Source organism: Pseudophryne corroboree, chromosome 5, assembly GCF_028390025.1.
Source record: "Pseudophryne corroboree isolate aPseCor3 chromosome 5, aPseCor3.hap2, whole genome shotgun sequence".
Taxonomy (NCBI): Eukaryota; Metazoa; Chordata; class Amphibia; order Anura; family Myobatrachidae; genus Pseudophryne; species Pseudophryne corroboree.
The window spans coordinates 444,282,269-444,303,739 of record NC_086448.1 but is presented as its reverse complement, the minus strand read 5'-3'; the positions used below and the strand labels follow the sequence as shown (position 1 = coordinate 444,303,739).

Here is a 21,471-nt window from a genome sequence, read left to right as displayed (position 1 = left end):
TTACCGTTCTCAATTTTAGTCCACGTGGATCATAAAGTATGAAAAAGTCCAGAAAATAAAATTTTAAAAACTCATGTCGACCTTCTAACATGTCGACCTAGCACGTCGACCTAATGTCCATGTAGACCTTCAGTGGCCGACCTAAGCTGTGTTGATCTAAGGACCGTATGCCGAAGAGAAGGGCCCGTATTCATAGGAACTGCTAGATCAAGGACTGGCTACTGCGGGGAGTACATGTCCCATATGTACTTATTACATCAGGTTAGATATACTACTGATGACTACATGAATTTCAGAGAAAGGATATTTTATAAGTACGGGGCCATATTATCTTTATACTCGCACATGACAGCAATACTTGGGCCCAGGTATATGTACTCGCATGTGGGGTAGGACAATACACACTGTCACATGCCATCTTACAGAGGGGGGGAAGTAACATAAAGGGGGATGCAATAGGTGGCCACCTACAATACTTGTTCACAGGTGAGTGTATTCACTTGGGGAATTACAAATGGCATGTTGTTATCACTCCTGCAACAGTATACATCAGCGGTTGACCACACTTCAAGTGGCTTGGAACTACACGTTAGCATGCCCTACTATGTACATATACAGTGCATCCGGAAAGTATTCACGGCGCTTCACTTTCTCCACATTTTGTTATGTTACCTGTACAGCCTTATTCCAAAATGGAATAAATTAATTTTCCCCCTCAAAATTTTACACACAATAAATGACAACGTGAAAAAGTTTTCTTGAGATTTTTGCAAATTTATTCAAAATAAAAAAATCATTGTTTTTTATTTTTAATAAATTTGAAAAAAATCACAAAAAACCCTCACACTTATTTCACAATGTCATTATGGGGTACTGTGTGTAGAATTTTGATGGGAAAAATGAATGTATTCCATTTTGGAATAAGGCTGTAACATAACAAAATGTGGAAAAAGTGAAGTGCTAAGAATACTTTCCGGATGCACTGTAGATCTGTAAGAGTGTGCAAATGTGGGCTTTCTCCAAAATTAATGTGGAAGATAAGGTAATACATACATGCAAAAGTATCCTTTGTATACTAAATATATTCCTACTTACCCTGAAGAGCTGGATAAAAAGGAGACAGGGTCCTGAGGATGTTTGTGACAGTACTTGCATCTTTTCCTTTAAGTAGCAGCAGAATGTCAGGGCTCAGAGCTTTGGAGGTTTTGCCCACTGAATGTCTTGATGATGACATTTCAGAAGACTGCTCACATGAACTGCTGGTATGGGACGATGACTGATCAGGAACGATTGCGTTAGTCTCATCTGTATTGATAAATTCCTTTGCGTAAGAGACAATCGGTGCCGCAGAAGGCTGACTTTCAGAGGTAGCTTCAATGTTTGAAAAGTGGTCATTGACGCTACTGTGAAAGACATGACCTCTGCGCTCTGCGTTCTGTTCCACGTGGACCTGGTCGTAGCCGGATGTATCAGGAATTTGTGACTCGTGTCCAGTGAACTGCCGATGTGTATATTCTGCAGTGTACTGGTCTGTAATAGAAGAGACACTGGTAAAGGCATAATCAATGACATTTTGTATCCCCAAATCTCAATCTCCAACTATAGTATGTCCCTCCCATTGCTCATTCCCTTCTTGAAGTTGCATTTGTATTATGCTATGAATTCTTGTACTGGATGGGAAATATTATGAACATCAGCATAAGTTCTTGCTAAGGGTTCCAATGTATAGGTCGTCAGTGTGTTGATCCCATGACAGACTAGGGTGATCCCATATGGTTGACATTAGGTCGACATTGTCAAAATGTTGACATGACAGTAGTCGACACACAAATGGTCAACACAAGTTTTTTGAGGTAATTATCAAGTTTTTCCACTTTTGCTTGATTTACTATCCATGTTGGCCATATGGTATCAACCCAATGACTGTTCATCTAGACAGTGTAGATTTTCTATACAACACCCTTGCTAATTATACACTTTATACAGCATAAAACAGTAGAAGTGGAGACATGTAATGGGGACAATAAGTTACGGTTACTAAAGCAAACGTATACAACTTCTGCTTTGTGAAAACAGTTCAGAGAAGTCTCTTCAGGCAACATTTGTTTTCTCCTCAATAATACGTGAAAACTTGACATGTTACCGATGAAGTAATTGTACATTTGTTGACCTACACATGGACGAAGTAGATGGTTCCTCAATGTCCCGCGATGATTTCATTATTGTGCTCTCTAGATCGTAAAAGTAGTGTCAAACATTAATATTTATAATAATTTAATTGCTTAAAAACATATCATAAGCATTTCAAAAGAGCAAATATTTGCTTTTGTATTATGTATAATAAAACGAGAAGATAAAAATGTAAAAATATCCTCCACTCAAGACCTAGATATAGAGGCCCCTCCTGAGGTTGTGATAAATCATTAAACAATTTAGAGACGGGAAATCTGAAACCTTTACAATCTTTAATTTTCCCATTCAACTTATGACAGTAGACCAGTGGTTCCCAAACTTTTTTTAGTCATGGCGCCCTACAGTATCAGAATATTTTCACGGCACCCCTAGGCCAAAAGATTCTTTGAGAATTTTAGAAAACAATAAGTAAATTATGTTTGTGTGTCATCCTTCGTTTCTTTAGTGTGTTGCGGGACAATATTTGCTTCTGTTTGTCCTCATATTTTATAAATTGGCAGCCACAAGCGCTGGTTTTGCCTATTACATTGGCCAAAAATAGTTTGAATTGGTCCTGGACCACAAATCCAAGGCACCCCTGCTAGTGTCCTGAGGCACCCCAGGGTGCCGCGGCACACAGTTTGGGAACCACTGCAGTAGACACCAATGGAACCTAACAGCAAGTCAATTAGGGGAAGATATATTAAGCCTGGAGAAGTGATAAAGCAGTGATAAGTGATGAAACAGCCGTAGGTGAGAGGCTGAGGAATGCGTCAAGGAACACCCCTATTCAGCAGAGTGACGTAGACGGAAGCACTGGGAGGCGGTCTGCTAGTACCCGAACACTGGGTGCTTGCCAGTTAATGAATGTGGGACGGGAACGTTCATTATAGCCGCCGAGTGCAGCTACCGAGTACAGACTGACTTGGAGAGAATGGTGCATGCCAGTAAAGGGTTGATGACGGGGATGCCCGCCAAAGCAGTTAGGGAATTCCAGAACAGGAGACATCTGTTCAGTAAGCTCGAACCAGCTGCGTATAATGGGTGCACGCACCTTATCTGAAAAATAAGCTGGAGGATTCAAGTTATTTAGACTTCATTAATTAACAAGGAATAATGGAGGTCTGACGTTAGGATCCTCTGGATAAGTCTAGAGTTGATGATAATACTACTAAGTGGGTGAGAAGCTTTCTAATTATACCTGTAGGCTATGTGATTTTTTTGTATCAGGGCAGAGACTGCTACGGTATATAAGTAATGTGAACTGTGGAAGCACTTACAATTTTAACCTGCATATCTAACTCAGAACTGTGTTAAGTGGATACAATTGGCCTACAAGAATAACAATATATCTGTATTATACAAATTCATACTGTGTCTAATGCATGCAGTTGTGTCTGAAAGAAGAAAACCTAACATCAACGATTGCTCCAGTTCAGCTATTTGCTGCTCTATTACGTCTATGTGCTGTATGCATAATATTTAAAGAAGAGTTTTATATGGATTTGGTACTATTTGGTCGATGTGATTTTATAATAAATTGTGCTATTTGTGATAGATATTAATTGTGATCCAATAAAAACCCTGATATTTATAGGACAGACCTTTCAATTCCTTCTTTTTTTTCTTTACAATTTTTATTGGGGGTCAGCACCTCATAATTTGAAAGCAACTGTCTATATTGAAGGGTAAAATAAATTAATCGGGTGCAGTAACTGAGACACATTCTAACTAAGCGCTTTCTTAGATTGTTTATTCATTATGTAAATTGCAGGAAGATTTGGCACATTTTAGGATGACGAGCTGCCAGTTTGTACAGAGGAAAGATTAACTGGCCAATATCCTCAACAACAGATATCTGCAGATGGCAGTGGTAGTTGGTCAGTGTGTATGAACAACCACCATCTGCAGATAGATCTGTACCCAGCCTTAAGGTGGGTACACACTATTGGATATATCTGCAGATCAATTGATCTGCAGATATATCTATGTACGGATCGGGCAGTGTGTTGTGCATACACACAGCCCGATCCGTCGGGGGACTGACGTCATGAACTGGGCACACTGGCCGACGGTCCCGCGATGTATCGGCCGTTCAAGAGAACGGCCGATACATCGACCAGTGTGTACGGGCCTTTACACAAATTTAACATAGAATGTGACGGCAGATAAGAACCACTTGGCCCATCTAGTCTGCCGCTTTTATATTCTTTAGGTAATCTCAACCCTTTTTGAACCTTAATTCTTTGTAAGGATATTCATATGTCTATCCCAAGCATGTTTAAATTGCTGAAGAGTTTAAGGGGTATATTCAATTGAAGTCGAAAAGACGTCAGTTTACGACTTTTTAAGGTCGAATCCTGATTCGTCCTATTCAATATTTTGCAAAATTTTGTCGAAAAAGACTTGTAGAAAAACACGTGGATCGGTGGAGTAGCTGCCGATCCACGTGTTGATGTCGAAAACGGGGCCAAATCAGACAGGTTTTGACCCCCTTTTCGACCATCGTCGGACCGAGATGCGGACCCAGAAGAGGCAAGGGGGGGAGCCGCAGGGAGACGGGGAGGTGTTTCAGCCGACAGGCATACAGGGAGATCAGCACTACAGTAGCGCTGCAGCTGGATGTCACTAACCCGCCCGACCTCACGGCAGCTTACACCCGGCTCCAGCACGCCGCTGAAGCCGGGCTGAAGCTGCCGTGAGGTCGGGCGGCTGAGTGACACCCTGCTGCTCCCTGTATGCCCGCCGGCTGTCCCCCCGCGGCTCGTTCCCCCCCCCCCCTCTCCTCCTCTGGGTCCCATCTAAATTCGACTTGAAAAAGTCGAATTTTAGATGGGATTGAATATGGGTTGTCGGATTCATTCCGACAGGGGCGGAACTGCCGGAGTCAACGGAGTCGGTAGCCGCCGGGCTAACAGCCCTAAAGGGGGCACCTCCTCCATTGTCCCCCCTGCCGTGCCCTTTCTGCTGTAATAGAGCGACTCAGTGCTCTACTGAGTGCTCTGATCGTTTCCGGGACCCTGGGTAAGGAGATGGAGGGAGACAGTGTGCTGCCGTTCAGAGAGGGGGTCGGATCAGCTGTCACTGTGAGGACAGTGAACGGGAGTACAGGAGAGCCTCAGATAACCAGCAGCAGCAGTGACTGAAAGAAACGTGGACGGGGGGTATGTGGGGGGACTGCTGAGCATCGACTACAGTGACTGCAGCAAATAAGTGATTTGCTGCAGCCTCTTGCTGTCGTTGCTCAGAAGTCCCTTGGAGGACCCCCTGTTGCCTGTTGTGCACATCCACCACGTGTGTGAGGCTACTAGTCCCAGCAGCATGATGCACCCCAACACAGATAGAAGAAAAGGTCGGAAGGATGGAGGAGCCTGGTGTGCAGATACCCCCTGCCCCTGCTCACTGCCCCAACAGGAGGTCGGCACCCTGCAGAGGTAATGACACTTTGTCCTACTGCATATGTGTGCCGTTGCTGCTACTGCTCAGCAGGTCATAAACTACACCCTGTATACTGCAGCACTGATTCAGTGTATAGTATACAGAATATGACCTGCTCATTATGATCTGCCCCCCTTATACTGTGAGTCAGTGCTGCAGTATACAGGTAGAGCCATATTTCCCACAAGGCAACCTAGGCGCCGTGTTAGGTCCTCACAAAATCCGTTCCGTCCATAACAAGGCTGTCAGTGTTATTATATACACAGATTATTGTCAGGGGTTTGTTTTTTGTTAAAAGAAAAACCCCGCAGTTCGTGCATGCACAGTCCGCAATCTCCGAGGACGCACTGTACATGTTGCCGTGTGTCTGAGTGCTGTGAATGAGCACAGGTTTCGTTCCTCCTGTTTATCACGGTTCATCTTTCCGCATCCACCCCGGTAGCTCCCAGACTGAGCAGTGAGTCTGCAGTGAGTCTGCCGTAGTATGGTGCGTCAGGCTGTGAACTGTGGTGGGGGAGGGAGAACCCGAGAACAGGCCATGACAATGCTCCTCACCTTCCGGACACTGTCCCCTGGCTCTACTACCCCTGCACCCACTGCCATATCTACCTTTGTGCCCACTGCCATATCTACCTGTGACTCCAATAAAACTGTGCCAACTACTATATACACCCGACTCCCCTAACTGTGTGCCTAAAGCCATATCTACCCCAGTGCCCACTGCATATATACCCTTGACTCCACTACCCCTTTATCTGCCGCCATATTTACTCCAGTGCCTATTACATAATCTACCCCTGGCTCTACTATCCCTGTGCCCTCTCCCATATATACCCCTGACTCCACTAACCCTGTGCCCACTACTATATATGGTCCCTTACTCCACTAATACAGTGCTCACAATCATATATCCATCTGGGCAGTATTGGTGGTGTAATAGTTAACATTACTGCCTCACAGCACTGAGGTAATGGTTTCGATTTCAACCACGGCCCTATCTGTGGAGTTTGTATATTCTCCCCGTGCTTGCGTGGGTTCTCTTCGGGTACTCCGGTTTACTCCCACAGTCCAAAAATATACTGGTAGGTTAATTGCTCCCAATAAAAAAAATAACCACAGTGAGTGTATGTACATGGGCAGACTAGAAGTGGTTCTTATCTGTCGTCACATTGTATGTTTCTTAGGGCAACACCATATGCTCTGGTATTGGTGTTAGCTTAGGGGCTTGGGTTTTGGGGTGTCCCAAATGGGTATCTTACCTTGGGCCCCATGAGGTATAAATCCAGCTCTGCATATAGGAGTGCAGAGTAGGACCTGTTCCTGGGCCTTATATAGTGATTCAGTGCTGCAGCATACAGGAGTGCAGAGTATAGCATAGACAAACCATGTATGTAGTCAGAGTATCCGGGGACATGTTTAGCCCAACTAGCCAGTGATTACCATCAGGGGGTACAGCCAGTACTAATGTACCAGGACTGGACTTAGGGGTCTCTGGCTGTGCCACCTGTACTGGGCCTTAAAATGTCTTACAGTAGCCCTAGCTGCAGTGCAGATCCTGGACACCGACTCCTATCCTGGAATCTTTATTTACCCAGATGTTCCACTGGTGAGTCGTTGGGATATCATAGCCCATCCCGGCACTCACTGAGAAGTAATGTGACAACATTACTTCATCCCTTGCCCCCTCAGCTGTCTGACTGCTCATGCACCAACGGCCATTGGCATGTCTGCAAGCTGGAGTCATGGGGGGGGCGACACCACCATGTATTTCGCCTCCGGGCATCTGGTATGAACTTACGTCTCTGCATTCCGATAAATACATGACGGAAGTGATCCGACTTTAACTGAATATACCCCTTAGCCTCTACCACCTCTGATGGGAGGCTATTCCACTTGTCCACTTAAAAGCAACGGAACAATAGCGATCGGATTTGATTGACAAGTTGATAATCAATGTTAAAAGACTTTCTGAAAAACGCTCAGTAAAATTGTAGGGCACAGAACTATCTTCTTGATGACACTATAGAAGAGTCATTAAAATAGAACAAATCTCAGGTCTTGCAATTATTGGTGATTACCAACCATGTATGTTAAGAGAATAATGAACTTCTAAACAGACCTAAAGCAAGCGAAGCTCAGAATGACATCATTACAATTTTCACAATGTGGCCGTTGTACTCCAGGATGTACTAAGTCCTGGAGTAAAAAAATGGAGAGATAAACTACCAATCAACACACAAAAGCCATGTTACAGCCTGTGTTTGAAAAATTACAGTTAGGAGCAGATTGGTCGGTACTTTATCTCTCTCCTCAACATACTACATCTGCCACTGGGGACCACTAAATCAGGCAGATACTTCAATAACACAATGAAGTGATAATTGAATAAAACCATGGAAGGATTAACTGTGAAGACCAAAATTCTAAAAAAAAAGACCAAAAAGTCTGGTGTTGTGTGTCTCATAGTTCTGCAGGGTTTTCAAGCTCATATAGTAGTGTGCATAATTATACCTTTCTACATCTGTAACAGTACTTTTATTTATTGTAAAAACATGACATTATATCCTGTCACTGGTTAATAGACCTAGTCCTAAACAAAGACACATGTTGAGGTGTTGACAGGATCATTTATCTAACAGCTTAGAAGGTGGTCTGACATATACCTTGAGATAAGGAGTCTACCAATGCTGAACTCTATTATTTTAGATTTTACCACAGTAAAGCAAAGCACGTTACCGGATACATTTAATATGAGATGTCACATACTGTACCTAAGTTTGTTGTGTAGTTATTGTTTTTATTACCAGTTGAAGGCAACATCTAGAAATAAAAATACAGCAAGGTTAACACCACTCAGTACCAACCTCATTATTCCTGAATAAGGTTTTATTAGCTTTGTGCAGAGCCTGTTTTCCAATGTTTGTACTGGTCATTAAAAAAAATGTTTGGTGATCACCAGATAATAATGACTAATGACTAATCTTTCAAACGAAAGTGCCCCCACATGTGTAGGTGCCATTATGTGGTTGATAGGACACATTTAGTGCGTTCCCCATTTATGGAAAACATATGTTATATTGTCTGGGGATCACAGGTCATCACTAGACAATAACTAGTGAAGGGGTCACATAATTTGAAAGAGGGGACTACCACTTTCAAAGGTGAATATCCTGAATTGATAGAAGCCAGAATAGGGTAAGCTTTGTTGTCCTCAGCAAAAGGGGTTAAATACCTACATTTGATGGTGTTTCATTTGTGGCAATGGTACTGATAATCCCACTGGATCCCAGGGTCTGCCAACACAAAATGAGTGTTAAATTAAATGGTGAGACTGAAAGCAAGTGCAGAACATCATTTAAAAATTAGAGATAAAGTGCAATCATGCAAACACTAGCACACAATCTGAGCAATAAAAAACACTGGCTAAACTTCCATCCACTATAGCATTCATATCTTGTATACCTGCTAATACAATATTATATGAGCCCATTTTACAGGAAAATTTCTGGTCATGTCATGAAATCCAGTATTACCTATTCTCATTTTTAATTGTTCTCTGTTTGATTGCCCAACAGTATACCTTGTACCAAATTACAGTTTGCCTTCTGAAAAGTACTAGTTTAGGTGCAACAAATCTGTGCACAGCCACTGCCTATGACATATTATGCTTCATTTATAATGTCTGCTCTTTTATCAGCACATTACCCACCAATACTTATTTATTTACCGTTTCTTATATAGTGCAACAAATTCCATTGGGGTTTACTCGGTGAGATCCTTGCTGTGCCCGATTTTGATTATGCGATTTCCCTTGAACTCCCCCAAAGCCCAGATAGTCAAAATCTGTACCATCTGCGCTTGAGATTTTGTCTATGTGCGATTTTGACTAAGCGCTAAGTTTGACTATACTTTGTACTAGATAGTGCACTAGATAGTCAAAAGATTGACTTGCCGGCACAGTCTAAATATCCTTGCGATACCGACCCCACGGGAGCGCGCATCGGGATCGGATCGAATCTGTATCGCAAGCTGCCTAACACCTTGAGACAAGCACTAACTTTTCATAAGATTTTGACTATATAGTCAAAATCTTACAGATTTATGTCACCGTGTGTACACACCTTTACTGTCTAGCCAAACATTGCTACTGGGTAATGATATCCTAATGTAGCCCATACACTTGTGGGATATCAGGTACTATCCTTCGATTTCGACCGCATCTGTGAGATAAATCGACGGATTGTATGCACATCTTAGGTACCTTGCGACGCGATGCGCAGGCACGCTGGTCAAATCTCGCATCTCAAGATAGTATGTGCTGCACTTAATATTTATCGACTGCGCACATGACTGGAGAGGAGGCTGCAAGCACGCTACTGAGCTCCCAAACAGCGGACAAGGTAGGCAGGCTATACCACTGGCCACCAATGATTATTATGCTGTTTTACCACCACTGTCCACCACTATGCTGCTCTACCCATAATTATACTGGCCCACTGCCCAAAATGCTGCCCCACTGCAAGCCGCTGGCTGCATCCTAGACGCCATTATACTGCGCCACTGGCCACCATTATGCTGCTGCGCCCACCATATACTGGCCCTCTGCCAAAAATACTGCACCACTGCAAGCCCCTGGCCGCGCCCTAAACGCCATCATACTGCGCCACCATTATGCTGCTGCACCCATAATTTACTGTTCCACTGCCCAAAATCCTGTCCCACTGCAAGCCCCTGGCTGCGCCCTAAACAACATTAAACTGCACCACTGCATGCCACCATTATGCTGCTGCACCCACCATTTACTGGCCAACTGCAAGCCACTAGCCGCGCCCTAAACGCCATTACACTGCGCCACTGCAAGCCACCATTATGCTGCTGCACCCACCATTTACTGGCCCACTGCCAAAATGCTGCACAACTGCAAGCCACTGGTTGCGCCCTAAACACCATTATGCTGTCCCAATGCAAACCACAGTCCACCATATGCTGCTGTACCCTGCACACCAATGTATTATCACAACATATTTCTGATAACTCACAGCAGTAACTAGAAAACAAACTTTATTTAACCAGAATAATACTAAAAAAAAAGTTATTTAACCAGAATAATCAAACTTTTTTCATGTTTATTTTCCTTTTTTTTTTTCCATTCTGCAGATGTCCTATGAGAGCCTTGATTTCCTATTGGCCTTTATCAACCTGTACCGTGCGGAGGAGTGTCTGTGGCGGACGTCCTCACCGGACTACAGCAACAAACAGAAGAGGGAGGCTGTTTATAACCGCCTGGTGGAGTACTCAAAGCCGACCTTCTTTGCTGCCTCGGTGGCCTGGGTCCGGAAGAACATTGCCAATATACGGACAGTCTTTGTAAAAGAGAACCGCAAGGTGGAGGAGTCCAAGTGGTCAGGGGCCGGTGCAGACAAGGTGTATGTGCCGCAGCTGTGGTACTACAAAAGAACTAAACTTCCTCCTGGAGAAACGGTCAGCTAAGGAGTCCCTAGTGGTGATGACAGAGTCCGTGGAGGGAAGTCTGGATGTGGAGGAGGCCGAAGCGGTAAGTTGCTTTTTAATTGTTATTATCCAATATATTCCTCCTGCCATGCCACAGCTCCTTCCCCATAGAAAAAGGAATAATATTTTTCCCCGACCTCTTTTGCCCTTGCAGTGCCGTGTAAAGTTACTGCAGGTGGTCCCACCGAGGAAATTGGCACTGTCACCACTGGCTGGTTGGGGTCTTCCGGTCCTGCTGGGAGCAAAGGCATTTGCCTTGTGGCCTTGCGTCGAAGCATGCTGTGCAGTATACAGCATGCTGTTACTACACAGTCAATTTTGTCCAGACTCATGTTGATGGGTTTGAGGAAGATCCTGAACCGATAGCTGAGAATGCCAAATGCATTCTCAACAACCCGACGGGCCCTAGAAAGGCGGTAGTTGAAAATCGTGGTTCAGGACTCTTTGCAGGTAGGGCTTCATTATGTCTTCGTGCAGTGCGAAGGCGGCAGATGAATGGTGTTGGTGATGAGCCTATCATGGAAGCGCATATGTTTCAAGGATCCACCATCCGAGCAACAACCTTTTTTCCCCAACATCGAGGAAAATAATTTCATATTTTGCATTGACCACCGCCATCAGAACAATGCTAAAGTAGCTTTTATAATTGAAGTAGTCCGACCCGCTGTTGTTGGGTTTGGTGATGTGCACATTTTTCCCATTTATCGCACCACCACCAGTTTGGGAAATTCCAACGCCTGTCAAAGTCCTCTGCAATAGCTTTCCATTCTTCCACACTTGTAGGAAACTGTAAAAGAAAAAAAACTATTGAATATTTACTAAATATGTTTTATTTACCCTACAGACCTCAGCCGCACCCCTGACCTCAACAACACATCACCAGAGGACTCGAAATCTCCACAGCTACAGGGTTCCTGGTGGAAGTCCCGAAAAATAAAATTTGTGGAAGACCCACTACTATTGGAGGCCCGTTCACAGCTGCTCCGGAAACCTGATGAATTTGATGACTTTGCGTCATATGTTAGCATAACCATGCGTAAGGTTTCTGAGCAGCAGCAAGTAGCGTGCCAGCACCTGGTGATACAGGTTTTGTACAAAACACTCACAGGATAAAAGACACCAGAGTGGAACATTCATGGGCCAGAACCTCAAACACCTGCTCCTCATCTCCCATTGACCTTCAGTTCACCACCCACCTACTCTTCCTCCAGTACCTATCCTCCTCCGCATCTCAGCTACCATTCCGGTTATCCGCGACTGCAGACCCTATCCACCTACCCCTTTTTCACTTTCCATCATCCTCAAACTAGCCACACTTCCCGTTATCATCAACCCCCACCCCCATCCACCACTATCCAATCTCCTCCTCAACCCAGCTACTCTTCCCAAGCCAGCCACACATCCACCGTCCCCTCCGCAATTTTGACCTCCTTGATGTCACAGGGGGGGAGGGGGGGAGGAATGGAGGCGGAGGATACAAGTCTCTTTCAAATGTAGGGTGATTCTCATTTACTGCTGCCCTTGTTATACATACCAACAGATGTGGTGCATTCTGATACTACGGTGAGTGTCAACACTTTCAGGCGCACAATGCACACATGCTGCTAGGGACAGGTTGATGGTACCAGGGACTCATCTTCCTGCCCCTAGTTGCATGTGTGCATTGCGCCCCTGGCACTGGTGACACTCAAAACCGTAGTATCAAAATGCACCACATCTGTTGGTATATATAAAATTCCTGCTGCCCTGGTATATACTGCAATAGATCTGGTGCACTGTGATATACAGCGTTTTAGTGGCGCCACTTTCAGGTGCACACATGCAGCTTGGGTCAGGTTGATGGTGCTGGGAAGCCTGAAGCCGGGCCTACCTGCATGTGTGCATTGTGCACCTGAAAGCGCTGCCACTCAAAAAACACTGTATATTATACTGCACTATATTTATATTCAAAATTAAAATTTGAAGCAACATTGATTTAAAGTTCTAGTGTTTGAAAAAGTTCAGCCATGTTGGCCGCATTTTACTAAAATACTTATTTTTATATATAAATATATATACAATAATTTTTGGGGTTCACAAGTGTATTCATGCACTTATATATAGCAGCAGATGTGCTGCATTGTGATATTACGGCTTTGAGTGGCACCGCAGGCAGGGGCACAATGCACACATGCAACTTGGTGCAGGTTGATTGAACCGGGGACCCAACTTCCTACTCCAAGCTGCATGTGTGCATTGTGCCCCTGGCTGCGGTGCCACTCAACGCCGTAGTATCAGAATTCACTACATTTGCTGCTATATATAGCAATTTTTATTTCATTTCAGAAATGTAATGATGCACGGACTTCCGTTTCCGTCGCTGATGTGAGCTGCAGCAGCCGTGTGAGCTCCTTGGCCGCCCCAGCCCCCGCCAGCCTGAACGCTGCGCATAGCGCACAGAGACTCTCCCGGACCATCAGATTCCCTGTGGTGGCCCTCCTGGCTCCTGATGGAGCGCTTTCTGGCAGTACCTGAAGCGGCAAAGCCGCTGAAACAGTGCCCTGCAAAATCAAAGGGGGAATCCAAGATGGCCACGGCAGACGACGCAGACACGGCCGCCGCAGCAGCACCTCATGCCTGCAGATCGTGAGTTGTCTTCTGCCACAACCTCCCCTGCAGACACAGCCATCACTGTGCATTCTGCTCCCCCTGCACAGCAGCCCCTCCAACATGCCGCATAGGCTGAGGGTCCGATTACATACTCTGACATGGTGAAAGCTATTAAGGATTCCATTAACCCTATCATGGAGACACACGCTGCCAAGGTTACACAAGCAGTACATGACATTAAATCACAATTCAAGCAGCTCTCTAAAAGGGTCCAGGCTAATGAACAACGCCTTGGGGAGACATTTCAGGATGTCGCAGATTTAAAGACGCAGTATACCTTTTTACAGAAATCTCATTACCAGCGAAGTAATAAAATCGACGACCTTGAAAATAGATCCCGTCAAAATAACTTAAGAATTGTAGGTCTGCCGGAGTCTCTTATAGGGCCAGCACTTTTTACGTTTATTCAAGATACGTTGCCTGATTTGTTAGATATACGAGATTCCTGTAGTGGAATGATCATCAAGATGGCTCATCGCATAGGCCCTCCGAGACCTACCCAGGATAACAGACCTAGAGCCGTTATCTTCCGTTCTCTTAACTATATCCACAAGGATAATATTTGGTCCGCCTCTAGACGCAAACGGGATCTGCAATGGAATGATATACGAATCTATATTTTCCAAGATTATTCTGCGGAGGTGGCTAGGGCAAGGTGTGTGTTTACCTCACTTTGCTCTAGTCTTGCTAAATCAAACAGGAAATTTGCTCTTATATATCCTGCGCGGCCGCGCTTATTCAAGGGGTCATGGTTTACAGACTTCTCCACTGTGGCCGATGCCGAATCATACTTAAAATAAGAATTTACTTACCGATAATTCTATTTCTCGTAGTCCGTAGTGGATGCTGGGAACTCCGTAAGGACCATGGGGAATAGCGGCTCCGCAGGAGACTGGGCACAAAAGTAAAGCTTTAGGACTACCTGGTGTGCACTGGCTCCTCCCCCTATGACCCTCCTCCAAGCCTCAGTTAGGATACTGTGCCCGGACGAGCGTACACAATAAGGAAGGATTTTGAATCCCGGGTAAGACTCATACCAGCCACACCAATCACACCGTACAACCTGTGATCTGAACCCAGTTAACAGCATGATAACAGAGGAGCCTCTGAAAAGATGGCTCACAACAATAATAACCCGATTTTTGTAACAATAACTATGTACAAGTATTGCAGACAATCCGCACTTGGGATGGGCGCCCAGCATCCACTACGGACTACGAGAAATAGAATTATCGGTAAGTAAATTCTTATTTTCTCTGACGTCCTAGTGGATGCTGGGAACTCCGTAAGGACCATGGGGATTATACCAAAGCTCCCAAACGGGCGGGAGAGTGCGGATGACTCTGCAGCACCGAATGAGAGAACTCCAGGTCCTCCTCAGCCAGGGTATCAAATTTGTAGAATTTAGCAAACGTGTTTGCCCCTGACCAAGTAGCTGCTCGGCAAAGTTGTAAAGCCGAGACCCCTCGGGCAGCCGCCCAAGATGAGCCCACCTTCCTTGTGGAATGGGCTTTTACAGATTTTGGCTGTGGCAGGCCTGCCACAGAATGTGCAAGCTGAATTGTACTACAAATCCAACGAGCAATAGTCTGCTTAGAAGCAGGAGCACCCAGCTTGTTGGGTGCATACAGGATAAACAGCGAGTCAGATTTTCTGACTCCAGCCGTCCTGGAAACATATATTTTCAGGGCCCTGACTACGTCCAGCAACTTGGAGTCCTCCAAGTCCCTAGTAGCCGCAGGTACCACAATAGGCTGGTTCAAGTGAAACGCTGAAACCACCTTAGGGAGAAATTGAGGACGAGTCCTCAATTCTGCCCTGTCCGTATGAAAAATTAGGTAAGGGCTTTTATAGGATAAAGCCGCCAATTCTGAGACACGCCTGGCTGAAGCCAGGGCCAACAGCATTACCACTTTCCATGTGAGATATTTTAAGTCCACAGTGGTGAGTGGTTCAAACCAATGTGATTTTAGGAACCCCAAAACTACATTGAGATCCCAAGGTGCCACTGGAGGCACAAAAGGAGGCTGTATATGCAGTACCCCCTTGACAAACGTCTGAACTTCAGGAACTGAAGCCAGTTCTTTCTGGAAGAAAATCGACAGGGCCGAAATTTGAACCTTAATGGACCCTAATTTTAGGCCCATAGACAGTCCTGTTTGCAGGAAATGCAGGAAACGACCCAGTTGAAATTCCTCTGTAGGGGCCTTCCTGGCCTCGCACCACGGAACATATTTACGCCAAATACGGTGATAATGCTGTACGGTTACATCCTTCCTGGCTTTGATCAGGGTAGGGATGACTTCATCCGGAATGCCTTTTTCCTTCAGGATCCGGCGTTCAACCGCCATGCCGTCAAACGCAGCCGCGGTAAGTCTTGGAACTGACAGGGTCCCTGCTGGAGCAGGTCCTTTCTTAGAGGTAGAGGCCACGGGTCCTCTGTGAGCATCTCCTGAAGTTCCGGGTACCAAGTCCTTCTTGGCCAATCCGGAGCCACGAGTATAGTCCTTACTCCTCTCCTTCTTATGATTCTCAGTACCTTGGGTATGAGAGGCAGAGGAGGGAACACATACACTGACTGGTACACCCACGGCGTTACCAGAGCGTCCACAGCTATTGCCTGAGGGTGCCTTGACCTGGCGCAATACCTGTCTAGTTTCTTGTTGAGGCGGGACGCCATCATGTCCACCTTTGGTTTTTCCCAACGGTTCACAATCATGTGGAAGACTTCTGGGTGAAGTCCCCACTCTCCCGGGTGGAGGTCGTGTCTGCTGAGGAAGTCTGCTTCCCAGTTGTCCACTCCCGGAATGAACACTGCTGACAGTGCTATCACATGATTTTCCGCCCAGCGAAGAATCCTTGCAACTTCTGCCATTGCCCTCCTGCTTCTTGTGCCGCCCTGTCTGTTTACGTGGGCGACTGCCGTGATGTTGTCTGACTGGATCAGCACCGGCTGACCTTGAAGCAGAGGTCTTGCTAGGCTTAGAGCATTGTAGATGGCCCTTAGCTCCAGGATATTTATGTGAAGTGATGTCTCCAGGCTTGACCACAAGCCCTGGAAATTTCTTCCCTGTGTGACTGCTCCCCAGCCTCTCAGGCTGGCATCCGTGGTCACCAGGACCCAGTCCTGAATGCCGAATCTGCGGCCCTCTAGAAGATGAGCACTCTGCAACCACCACAGGAGAGACACCATTGTCCTTGGTGACAAGATTATCCGCTGATGCATCTGAAGATGCGACCCGGACCATTTGTCTAGCAGATCCCACTGGAAGGTTCTTGCGTGGAATCTGCCGAATGGGATTGCTTCGTAAGAAGCCACCATCTTTCCCAGGACTCTTGTGCATTGATGCACTGAGACTTGGCCTGGTTTTAGGAGATTTCTGACTAGTTCGGATAACTCCCTGGCTTTCTCCTCCGGGAGAAACACCTTTTTCTGGACTGTGTCCAGGATCATCCCTAGGAATAGAAGTCGTGTCGTCGGGATCAGCTGCGATTTTGGAATATTGAGAATCCAACCGTGCTGGCGCAGCACTATCTGAGATAGTGCTACTCCGACTTCCAACTGTTCCCTGGATCTTGCCCTTATCAGGAGATCGTCCAAGTAAGGGATAACTAAAACTCCCTTCCTTCGAAGGAGTATCATCATTTCGGCCATTACCTTGGTAAAGACCCGGGGTGCCGTGGACAATCCAAACGGCAGCGTCTGAAACTGATAGTGACAGTTCTGTACCACAAACCTGAGGTACCCTTGGTGAGAAGGGTAAATTGGGACATGTAGGTAAGCATCTTTGATGTCCAGAAACACCATATAGTCCCCTTCTTCCAGGTTTGCAATCACTGCTCTGAGTGACTCCATCTTGAATTTGAACCTTTGTATGTAAGTGTTCAAGGATTTTAGGTTTAAAATTGGTCTCACCGAGCCGTCCGGCTTCGGTACCACAAATAGTGTGGAATAGTACCCCTTTCCCTGTTGTAGGAGGGGTACCTTGATTATCACCTGCTGGGAATATAGCTTGTGAATGGCTTCCAATACTGCCTCCCTGTCTGAGGGAGACGTCGGTAAAGCAGACTTTAGAAAACGGCGAGGGGGAGACGTCTCGAATTCCAATTTGTACCCCTGAGATACCACCTGAAGGATCCAGGGGTCCACTTGCGAGTGGGCCCACTGCGCACTGAACTTCTTGAGACGGGCCCCCACCGTGCCTGAGTCCGCTTGTAAAGCCCCAGCATCATGCTGAGGACTTTGCGGAGGCGGGAGAGGGCTTTTGTTCCTGGGAACTGGCTGTTTGTTGCAGCCTTTTTCCTCTCCCTCTGCCACGGGGCATAAATGAGGCGCCTTTTGCCCGCTTGCCCTTATGGGGCCGAAAGGACTGCGCCTGATAATACGGCGTCTTCTTAGGTTGAGAAGCTACCTGGGGTAAAAATGTGGATTTTCCAGCAGTTGCCGTGGCTACCAGGTCTGATAGACCTACCCCAAATAACTCCTCCCCCTTATAAGGCAATACTTCCATGTGCCTTTTAGAATCCGCATCACCTGACCACTGCCGCGTCCATAAACCTCTTCTTGCAGAAATGGACAGCGCGCTAACTCTTGATGCCAGTCGGCAAATATCCCTCTGTGCATCACGCATATATAGAAATGCATCCTTCAAATGCTCTATAGTCAGTAATATACTGTCCCTATCTAGGGTATCAATATTTTCAGTCAGGGAATCCGACCACGCCAGGCCCGCACTGCACATCCAGGCTGAGGCGATTGCTGGTCGCAGTATAACACCTGTGTGAGTGTATATACATTTTAGGATACTCTCCAGCTTTCTATCGGCAGGTTCCTTTAGGGCGGCCGTATCAGGAGAGGGTAGTGCTACCTGTTTAGACAAGCGTGTGAGCGCTTTATCCACCCTAGGGGGTGTTTCCCAACGTGCCCTATCCTCTGGCGGGAAAGGGTACGATGCCAATAACCTTTTAGGAATTATCAGTTTTTTATCGGGGGAAACCCACGCCTCATCACACACTTCATTTAATTCCTCGGATACAGGAAAAACTACAGGCAGTTTTTTCTCACCAAACATAATACCCTTTTTAGTGGTACTTGTATCATCAGAGATATGCAATACATTTTTCATTGCTTCAATCATGTAACGTGTGGCCCTAGTGGAAGTCACGTTTGTCTCCTCATCATCGACACTGGAGTCAGTATCCGTGTCTGTGTCTACCATTTGAGGTAACGGGCGTTTTAAAGCCCCTGATGGCGTTTGAGACCCCTGGACAGGCACAAGCTGAGTAGCCAGCTGTCTCATGTCGTCAACTGTCTGTCGTAAAGAGCTGACACTGTCACGCAATTCCTTCCATAAGCTCATCCACTCAGGTGTCGACTCCCTAGGGGGTGACAACTCTATAATAGGCAATTGCTCCGCCTCCATCTCATTTTCCTCCTCAAACATGTCGACACAATCGTACCGACACACCGCACACACACAGGGAATGCTCTGATAGAGGACAGGACCCCACTAGCCCTTTGGGGAGACAGAGGGAGAGTATGCCAGCACACACCAGAGCGCTATATATAGACAGGAATACCACTATAAAATGTGCTTTTCCCTTTATAGCTGCTGTTAGTATTAAAACTGCGCCAAATTAGTGCCCCCCTCTCTTTTTTACCCTTTTCTGTAGTGCAGGACTGCAGGGGAGAGTCAGGGAGACGTCCTTCCAGCGGAGCTGTGATGGAAAATGGCGCCCGTGTGCTGAGGAGATAGGCTCCGCCCCCTTCTCGGCGGCCTTTTCTCCCGCTTTTTGGTGAGTTCTGGCAGGGGTTAAAATACATCCATATAGCCCTGGGGGTTATATGTGGTGTATTTATGCCAGCCAAGGTGTTTACATTGCTGCTCAGGGCGCCCCCCCCTAGCGCCCTGCACCCTCAGTGACCGAAGTGTGAAGTGTGCCTGAGTAACAATGGCGCACAGCTGCAGTGCTGTGCGCTACCTTGTTGAAGACTGATGTCTTCTGCCGCCGATTTTTCCGGACCTCTTCTTGCTTCTGGCTCTGTAAGGGGGCCGGCGGCGCGGCTCTGGGACCGAGCTCCGAGGCTGGGCCTGTGTTCGGTCCCTCTGGAGCTAATGGTGTCCAGTAGCCTAAGAAGCCCAAGCTACCACCACTTAGGTAGGTTCGCTTCTTCTCCCCTTAGTCCCTCGATGCAGTGAGCCTGTTGCCAGCAGGTCTCACTGAAAATAAAAAACCTAAAACTAAACTTTCACTAAGAAGCTCAGGAGAGCCCCTAGTGTGCACCCTTCTCGGCCGGGCACAAAAATCTAACTGAGGCTTGGAGGAGGGTCATAGGGGGAGGAGCCAGTGCACACCAGGTAGTCCTAAAGCTTTACTTTTGTGCCCAGTCTCCTGCGGAGCCGCTATTCCCCATGGTCCTTACGGAGTTCCCAGCATCCACTAGGACGTCAGAGAAAAGAGGAGGAGTGTGACCGCACTCTACCGCAGCTGCACCCTTCTGACTCCACCCCTGGGTGATAGACGCCACTGTGACATTTAATAGTTTTATTCATTTATTCATTTTTTCTTCCCTGATTATGCTACACGTTCTATTGTATCTGTGGCTGATATGGCCTTTATTGATGTGGATCTCTGGAATCACCCCTGAGACACAGCACCTTTCCATGTTTGAGTGTGTGTCCTATGGGTACCATGCTGCCTGTGATTATTTACTCATATCTGTAAGATATTTCCTTAAAATGGCCTTGTTATTTTCACAATATTTCTCTGTGCATAAGTTATGCTTACTGTTTTCAAAAAGTTACCGGGCTGGGGCAAGCCTAAAGTTTTCACCAAGTTCCCGTTCTGGTGAACTAATTGCTGGTTAAAGGTTTTTTTCGTACCATAAGTGCATTATGACTGTTTATTTACAGGTCCTCCTCTTCTTGCTGTTCTCCCCCTTCTTTTTCCCCAATGTTTTTTCCCTTTTGTGTCTTGTTTTGTCTATTTATACTCTTCATTTTAGGACCATATTCTGTAGAGGCTGTATTTCCGATCCTGGGAGTATATGCTGTGATATCCTCTGTGATTGCTACACGCTGCCGTGAGTTATGCTCTCCCTATGTTTTTGAATGGCTAACTTAAAATTCTGCACGTTTAATGTTGGAGGATTCCACTCCCATGTGAAGCGGAAGAAAATTCTGCTATATTTGTCCAAATTACAAATAGAAGTAGCTTTCCTCCAGGAGTCTCATCTCCTCCCGTATTAAAAATGAATGCTTTAGGCTGGAAGGTGTTGGCGTCAGCCCGATTCACCGCTAAGGCTCGTGGAGTACTTATTTTAGTTAGACGCACCATACAAATTGAACTTCATTCCTCCCAATCAGACCCTGATGGCAGGTTTCTCATTGTTGATGCCACTCTTGAGAACTCTCGCTTCCTTCTATGTAATGTATATGCCCCAAACGTTGATCCCCAATCCTTTTTTATATCCATGGCCGCTAAATTACATCCACACTCCCACAAACAGCTGGTCCTCGCAGGTGATTTTAATTCTGCTGTCTCCAATGCGCTTGATAGGAACACTGGTCTTAGATCTAGACTCCCAATCCCTAAATATGGTCTACCCTATCTGATGTCGCAGCTGCATCTTGTTGATGTTTGGAGGGCGTGTCATCCGGTAGACCGTGATTATACCTATCTATCGGTGTCTCATGGCAC

The 21,471-nt window shown here is 46.1% G+C and overlaps 1 protein-coding gene across 2 annotated transcripts in view; it reads right to left on the bottom strand.

The window, feature by feature from the left end:
- Window positions 1-21,471, bottom strand: part of LOC134927842 (uncharacterized) — a 457,379-nt gene that overhangs the window by 2,506 nt on the left and 433,402 nt on the right. For both annotated transcript variants that reach the window (XM_063922900.1, XM_063922899.1), the window contains exons 12-15: window positions 8,847-8,903; window positions 8,382-8,430; window positions 2,175-2,231; window positions 1,096-1,530 (exon numbers count right to left, since the gene is read on the bottom strand). In XM_063922900.1, the coding sequence (XP_063778970.1) occupies window positions 1,096-1,530; window positions 2,175-2,231; window positions 8,382-8,430; window positions 8,847-8,903 (598 nt within the window). The remainder of the gene's footprint in view (window positions 1-1,095; window positions 1,531-2,174; window positions 2,232-8,381; window positions 8,431-8,846; window positions 8,904-21,471) is intronic.